At 41.2% G+C, this 8,561-nt stretch overlaps 1 protein-coding gene across 2 annotated transcripts in view; it reads right to left on the bottom strand.

Annotated features, from left to right (window-relative positions):
* Nucleotides 1-339: 339 nt before the first annotated feature.
* Nucleotides 340-8,561, bottom strand: part of RNF144B (ring finger protein 144B) — a 167,730-nt gene continuing 159,508 nt past the window's right edge. For both annotated transcript variants that reach the window (XM_059938009.1, XM_059938008.1), the window contains 2 exons: nucleotides 5,633-5,722; nucleotides 340-4,144 (listed from right to left, as the gene is read on the bottom strand). In XM_059938009.1, coding sequence (XP_059793992.1) covers nucleotides 4,004-4,144; nucleotides 5,633-5,722 — 231 coding nt within the window. In that variant the 3' untranslated portion in view covers nucleotides 340-4,003. The remainder of the gene's footprint in view (nucleotides 4,145-5,632; nucleotides 5,723-8,561) is intronic.

Below are 8,561 nucleotides of genomic sequence, written 5' to 3'. Positions count from 1 at the left end.
TAGCTCTAATGCCTGGCAGCATTTTTTCCTAGGATGACCACAGACCTAAATTATTGGTTATTTTTCTGGACAATGATCAATGCCTGTGCATGGGCAGTGTGAAGTATCACACACACAACAGAAAGTCTGCAACAAGTGAAGGCATCACACTTCCTCCTATTTCTTCTAAGAAACAAGGTAGCAAGAGTTACTTCCGTATATGGTATTGCAGATTAGGTTACTTTTTTATCAGTTCCGAACCTAAGATTTAATAATGACTTGGTTGGCTCCTGGATGATAAAATTGAACGTGTCTAAAAACATGCAGCATAACAAAAAATAACACACTTGATTTCCTGCTCCACATTTATTGGGGCCAGAGAGACGAAAACAGCTATTTTCCTCTCAAATACTTGGAAAAATATAATACTACAGCAATTTCTTAAATACATAACAAAACTTTCTGGATCATGAATCAACATGAGATGTAACAGCCTATAGATATCAACAGTAACAGCTTTATAAAATGTCATTCATCGAAGGCATTCTGAAACTATCTTTAAAGCTACACATATACACAAATTCTATACACATAAAGGCATCCATTCATGAACAGAAAGTCTTTTAGAAGCACTGCGTAGGGAAGGCTAAAGTAATACATATCTAGATTCTGTATAGTTTTTAAGAGACAATTGGGGTTCTAAGAAATGGTGATTTACATTCAAATAAACATGTAGATTTTCAAACCTGAATAGGTGAGATTTTTGTGATGCCAGCGACAAGAAAATCCACACTGTGAATTGTTGGTTTTTCAAAGGCCTCTTTCAAACTAGAGATTTCAAGTCAGGAACAAACATCCATGGCATGAACAAATAGGATGCCTAAGATTCTAAAACTTGTTTCCATGTGGTTTTCCTCTTCACCTCCCTGCCTAATAACAATGGGAAAAATCCCTAGAAGGGGCAACAGCTAAACGTTATGGAATTACATCCAATAGCTTTTCTGGATGGTGAGTTATCCCATCCAGATTACAATGTGGCGAAGGATTTATTTAATTTCTATTTCAAATGGACTACACTACTTCAAACAAAACGATCTTCTGCCACAACATCCAAAGATAATTACATAGACCCATATTTCTTCCTAGGACGGACAGAGAATCACTAGGGAAGGACAGAGCTGACAAAGAGAGGAAGGTGACAAGGGTAAACCCTTTCTCTGGCCAGTTATACAAAATGAAAACATCAGTCTCTGTTATCAAAGTTGCCAGCTTTCCCCATTATAAACACAATCTCTAGACTGGCTTGCATCTCACCCTTTGATGCACTGGAAATATATGTGGGTTTTAACCAACCAACCTGCTCCTGTTGATTCCGACAATCTCACACAGGCCAAATCGTTGAGAGCTTTAAGGAAGAAGTCACCAGTTTTCAGGCACTTTTCAACATTTAAAAACTTAAATCCAGTTATTTTCAGCTATTCTCTACTTCAGTTCTTTTTTAAAATTATTTTATGTTATATATATTTTTTGGCTGTACTGCATGGCTTGCGGGATCTTAGTTCCCTGACTAGGGATCAAACCCGTGTCCCTTGCAGTGGAAACACGTAGTCTTAACCACTGGACCACCAGGGAAGTCCCTCTAAATCCAGTTATTTTAAATCTATTTGACAAACACTTCCCACTCCCCACAAAAAAGTAAGCTAATTCTTTTATAGTATCTCTATGAGAAGACATAGTCCTTCAATTTGTCAAGGAAATAGCATAGATGCTTTCTTCCACTTTTACTCCAAATTCAGGAGCTCTGCCTCAGATAACATAGAATTTTAGGTTACTTGAAATCAGCCCCTGTTTAAAGATTCTTTGTGGAACCCAGCTTGAAGACTATTAATATGGGGGAGTACATTGCCATGACTGACATTCTTGGTACAAAAATTCAATTTCAGTTGAGTTCCTGTGATCCCCTGAGCAGTTATAAATGCCCTGTACTATAATAAGGCAGTGTAAGAAAAAGCAAGTTACTCAAATATATATCCATTTATATTTGTACTAATATGAAATACAGTGCTAGAAGAAGAGATTGATTTTTTTTCCTGAAGTGTTTAGAGTTTCAAAGGAAAATAAAGACACTTAATATTGAGAAATTTCTAATGAATAATTTAAAATATTTTGGGGTTGGTGGCCATTCAAAAGTTTTCCCAGAGTTCTCATCTATGTTCTATACAAACAGTAAATTAAAATGTACACAACCAATAGATGTACTATACATATATCAGATATCAATATGTACATGTGAATTAGTTTCTTAAATATACACATGCCCACTTAGAATACAATCCATTACATAAGCAAAGCATCGTTCTTTAATAACAGGTCCAGGATAGCAGCAATTTTAATAGTCTAGTTACCCAGTTACCTCAGAAAATAGGTCCTGATAGGTCCTGATGTGGTACCCCTAGCTTCAAGGAGAGCAGTCCACTAACATTTAATATGGTTCTCACGAAGCACCAGGTTACTTTGCTAATGGCAACTATAGTAAAAGTTACTGTCTTTTCAAAACTCATTTATTCAAAATCTGACTAATAGTATAATGGGAAAAATAAGCCACAATGAGGTGATACAAACCCAAACTATTTAAGATATATAAAGCATTTATATTTTGTTTCTCAGATATTTTTGTTGTTTTATCAGTGCCCTGTACATACAAAAAGTACTCTGATTGCCCTAACAGATGCTGAAAGAGCAAAACTTTGCTGCTGGGAAGAGAGCTGCTCTGAATTGTGTTTGAAAATACATAAACAACTTGATTATCAATTAGCATTTTTACAAACTGGGATGGCACATTGTACTATTTTAAAAGAGTTATATTTATGAGTCAAAACCTTCAGGTAACTTATGAACTTGTAACCAAAATTTACATATATAATATGCAAAAAATATTTAGGTTGATTTATAATAAACCATATTAGTCCCAGAAGAATAGCTTTTAAGTAAACATTTATTTTGTGTGTACTACTGGGTAAATCCATTCATGCCCAATGAATAGAAACTCAAGGTAGGCAGCAAGTTATACAGATTCTAGATATACCTATGGACTTTAATATTCACTCTCGGTGTGTACTTGCAGGTCCAATTCTAAATCTGTTGGGTGCATGAACAGAGAGCTCAAGAAAGGTCCCTGATACCTATGATGATGATTTTGAATCTCTGCCACTTTACCCATACTTCATATAAAACAATCCTGTAGACCACAGCTACCAGCTGTAAGAAAAGTTTATCATCCAGGGGAGAGATACTAAATTAGACCAGATTGTTTTACCTGCTGCAGCCCTTTTCCTGGGAAGGGACAACTCCCTCTGCATAGCAGTTTCTCCTGCTTGACACTGAGACCACACAGGAGAAACCTATTGTGTTTCCACCAAGTTCCTGGGGAATCAGCACACCCTGTAACTGGCAGAGGCAGAACCGCCATACCAGCTCCTAAGATAGGCAGCTCTCTTATAATTCTTACAAGAATTACAATTCTTACAAGAATTTCCCCTTAAACAGCCTGATTCTTCCCCTCCTACAGGAGGTTTTCCTCATGCTTCTCATGATGGTCAAATCAACACAACAGACTCTGGCTTCTCAGTTAGCATGTGTGTTGTCATAACTGGCAGCACATTTATTACACCAAGTGTTCATTCAGGCTCCTTGAATGTGGCTGGAAGTTGAACGGTCCAGCAGGATCCTTCAGACGATAGCATGATGATGTGTTAGTTCCTCCCCATCAACCCCAAAGCTTCCCAACACGCTCCACAGACAATGGCCTGGACTGCTGAACTTGGTTCTCTTCACACAGGAACACACGCACCAGCGCTTGGCCTTTTTGGATGCCAAAGGTGGGCAGGCAAGTTCAAAGTCTGGACACAGAGGCACTTCCAAAGTTTGGCAAGGAAGGGGAGGTGAGTTCACTAAGTGGGGCTTTATCACTGTGCTGTCTCGTATAACCCAGACATCTGTGGCACATGGATACGAACGGAGATCTTTAGGTTGTGGATGGGTCATGCTTTTTCTTCTTGCCCCGACAGGACTTGCAGACGCAACAGATTATACATGGGGAAGCCAGGAGCAGCAAGGGTGAAGTCACCAAGGCAATGATGCCCAACCCCACAAGAATCCCGACCACCTGGAAATGTAGAAGAAAAGACTATTTCAGCAGTTCAATCTTCCTATGTGTACACTCTACCATCAGCTGTGGACTGTTTGTGTCCCCCCCCCTGCAAATTCATAGGTTGAAACCCTAATCCCCAATATGATGATGTTTGGAAATGGGGGCCTTTGGTAGGTAATTAGGACATGAGGGTGGTGTCCTCATGATGGGATTAGTGCCCTTATAAAAAGAGACAGCAGAGAGCTTACTTCTTCTCTCTCCATTCTCTGCCATGTGAGGACACAGTGAGAAGATGGCCATCTGTAAACCATGAAGAGGGTCCTCACCAGAACCCAACCACACTGGCACCCTGATCTCAGACTTCCAATCTTCAGAACCGTGAGAAATAAATTTGTGGTTTGAGCCGCCCAGTCTAGGGTATTTTGTTATAGCAGCTTGAACTAAGACACCATCTCAGGCACATAAAGCAGTTACAATTATGGGGCCTTCTAGCCAGTGCCCAGCAATGGTCTGAACTGGATATAAATCAGGGAGATACCAAGGACTAAAGTGAAGGTGAGAAGGACAAAGCAAATGCTAACTCAGGCTCTGGCGCAAGCCCAGTGGGATCATGAATTGTTGGTGTTGGCTCCCTCTCTACCTGTTTCTTCAACAGTCTTAGAGGGATGTTAATAATGGTTACTAGGCTATGAACACTGACTCCCTCAAAAGGAACACAGCCTTAAATAAATAAATAAATAAAACACTATTAAAAATAAACCAGGACTCCCTCTGAACCTGCCACATAAACACACAATGATATGTACAGAGGGATCTAAGCCCCAGCAGGGGCTCATGGGATTTTATTTTATTTTAATAAATTTATTTATTTTATTTATTTTTGGCTGCATTTGGTCTTCATTGTTGCACGCGGGCTTTCTCTAGTTGTGTCAAGCGGAGGCTACTCTTCTTTGCAGTGCGTGGGCTTCTCACCGCGGTGGCTTCTCTTGTTGCAGAGCACAGGCTCTAGGCGCGCGGGCTTCAGTAGTTGTGGCTTGCGGGCTCTAGAGCACAGGCTCAGTAGTTGTGGCACGCGGGCTTAGTTGCTCCGCGGCATGTGGGATCTTCCTGGACCAGGGTTCGAACCCGTGTCCCCTGCATTGGCAGGCGGACAATGTGTGCCACCAGGGAAGTCCGGCTCATGGGATTTTAGAGCCCTGCCTTTCATAGCAAATATGCCTCAAAGGGCTTTGGGAAGGTCATTCTCTCCATTTTTTCAGGAAGAACGAGCCTTTGTCTTCGTTCTGCTGGTCACTGTTAATTACTTGGCTGTTCTGTCGCCCTGCCCCTCCACCTCTCCTCTAGGAGACTGTGCTCATGAATTAACTTCAGGCACCAGAAGTTCCCCAGAACCTCTCAGGCTGGGCTGGGTAAGTAGGGAATGGAGTGGGGAGGATGAGTAGGTGGGCTTTTTAACCCCTCCTAAGTCTGGCTTCTCTCACGCTCCTTTTAAGGTCAGGGTACCTGTGTTCGGTTCCACATCACTGAGGCTCTCGAGTGGCCGAGCTTATTCCGACACGGCCCTTTGTCATAATGTCTGAGGAAAATGTCATTCTGAAAAGCAAAGACAGGTTTCGGTAAACATGCACTTTTGAGTTGAGAAACGGATACTAACCCCATCAGATCACCTCACTGGAAGCAAAGGCTCTTTCTGGTGATATTAACGACGGCCTGTAGGAACTCCAAGCTGACAATCCTTAGACAGTATCTTAGTAATTTTACAAATCATCGAGTGAAAACAGATGATAGTCCTTGAGACTCCATTGATTCTAAACAAGATGAACGACCAGACCAATTATCTTTGAAAGGTAGCTCTAGCAGAGGTGCAGTATGGAATGAGAGGACCACGAATGAGGCAGCTAAAAGGCTTCGTAGTCAACCAGCTGAGATAAAATGCCAGTGGCTGAGATGGAGAAGAGGTAAATACAGCCATGAAGAATTAAGAAGGTAACTAACTAGACGGGGAAACAGGGAGAAGAAATCACAGATGAGGGAGAAGCACTGGGTAGAAGACTTTACTGAGGGAAGTGACAACATAGAGATGTATTTTGTTGGGAAGATGATGACCACAGTTTGGACGTGTTGAACTTGAGAGATACTTGAGACATTTAAGCAGTACTGTTCAAAAGACAGCTGATTACGTAGATCTGGATTTGGGGAAAAAGACTTGGGAAGCAATGTCCTTGGGTTGAAGAAACCACAGAAGTAGATGAGATTACCCAGAGGGCGTAGACTGAGAAGTGAAGAGGTTATTGAACACAAACATTTAAGAGAGGGCCAAGGAAAAACCTGGAAAGGAAACTGAGCAGTGGCCAGAAACAAAGAAGGGAAATCAGAGGAGATGGTGTCACTGGAACGGAGGTGGTTGAGATGTCAAAGGCAGCGGAGAATCCAGGTAAGATGAGGAATGAAGTATCCATTGGATTTTACCCAAAAGGAATCTCTCACAGTCTTGGAAGAATACAGTCAGGGTGTGTCTAGGCGGCAATCTGAGTCACTGCAATGACTGCGGTGTCAACGGCTAGAGGCAATTATGCTTTTTTGAGTCTTGGCTTCTAAAGGAAGGAGAGGAATAGAATGGCAGTAAGGGAAAGATGTAGGCTTGAGAAAAGTGTTACTCGTTTTTAAATGGGATACGGTTGAATGTATGGGTAGGTTAGAGAGCAGAGAATGGAAGTTGAAGTCACAGGAGAGAGAAGATATAAATGAAGGGGACAAGTCTCTGAGGTTCCCAAAGCAGAGGATGAAGACTATCTCATCCTCTGAAACAGCAGAGATGAGAATCAAGGCAGAAACAAACCCAACTCCCCACAGCAAAACTCAAAATCACTCTTTTTGGTGTCTGTCTCAGGCTTGGCTTTTGGATAATCACCCTTCTCCTAGACCCATGCTCTAAAACTTTCCTATAAACAAAGATCAACACCACCATCTGACGTGGAACACTTGTCTACAGGAAAACATCATTATCCACAAGCCAATGCCCCCTGGCTAAAACTGAGAAAAATGAAACCTCAAAACACAATGACCAGAAGAAGATGCTGTGTATCTAGCAATTTCACATCTGTAGCATTTTACTCGTGTACCAGAACAGCACACGTGACAGAACACTGTGTTCTTTGCAACAACATACCCAAAACATATTTCAGCCAAAGGATCTGGCACACATGTTTATTCCCTTACTCTCTTGCCTCCTAAAGAGAACCTCATGGGTTCAGCCTCCTAGTGGATATGAATCCAATTACTGTTTTGGTTAAACCTGAAGGAAATCAAAAAAGATTTCTTTCATTTATAAAGCATGAGGGGTGTACAATCATGAGTCATACCCTCATCCAGAGCATCATTCATTCGGAATTAGGAGAGGTCTCAAATATCAAACATAATTGTAATTCAAGGGGTTATCATAAATAGGATTTTTTTTAAAGAATGAAAACATGTCTTTCAACCTGACCTGCTAGGCTTCTAGAGTCTGAAATGTCAACTCTCTCCTCCCCAGTGCATACCTCTTCCTGAAATCCTGACATCAAGCTGATTAAGATTCTTACTCACAGATGTCAGCCTAAACAACTTATCTAATTTTCAGTTAAACATCAGGCATGTGGTGGCCAGCATGCCATGTTAACTGCACTCACTCACTGAGTGTGCATAATACTAAAGCACCACACAAATGGCCCACGAAATTAAAGCAAACTAAGCAATTAAAATGAAAAGCTGAGAAAAGAACGGCCACCCATCCAACCATGACTGAGGGCTTACACTGATATGAACATATCTTATAGGTCCAAATTGCCAAAATAGGGAATATCTATAAACAACTTATGCCACCCCAAACTGTAAAACACTAGAATTGAAAAAACTCTCACCAATCCTTCACATCACCTTTTAACTGTGAGGTTACCATTAGCCTCAGCACTGGACTGAATGGAGCTGCACCTAAATTTGAGAAGACACACTTCATGAATGGCGGGGGAAAAGAATTAGATGAGACCCCTTTATGTGGGAAGGGAACTCTGAGAAAGCAGTAACGATCCCACTATCACGCCAATGAATGAGATAGTAATTAAGAGATACCATTGATTTAAATGGCTTTTTTCCTTAAATTCAAAAAGAAAAAAAACAATCTAATCGTGGTAGGCAGAATAACTGCTCCTCTAAAGATGCCAATGGCCTATTCCCCATAACTTGTGAATATGTTACCTTACATGGCAGAAGGGATTTTGCAAGTGTGATTAATGACCCTGAGATGGGGGAGATTATCCTGCATTATCCAGATGGGCCCAACCTAATCACATGGATCCTTAAAGGCAGAGAAGTTTTCCCAGCTTGTTGGAGGGAATCACTCTGGAAGTTAAGACCACGGAAGAAGGGTCAGCGAGATGTGATGATGCTGCCTTTG

Source organism: Balaenoptera ricei, chromosome 11 (assembly GCF_028023285.1).
Source record: "Balaenoptera ricei isolate mBalRic1 chromosome 11, mBalRic1.hap2, whole genome shotgun sequence".
Taxonomy (NCBI): Eukaryota; Metazoa; Chordata; class Mammalia; order Artiodactyla; family Balaenopteridae; genus Balaenoptera; species Balaenoptera ricei.
This window is presented reverse-complemented; position numbering and strand designations above follow the sequence as displayed.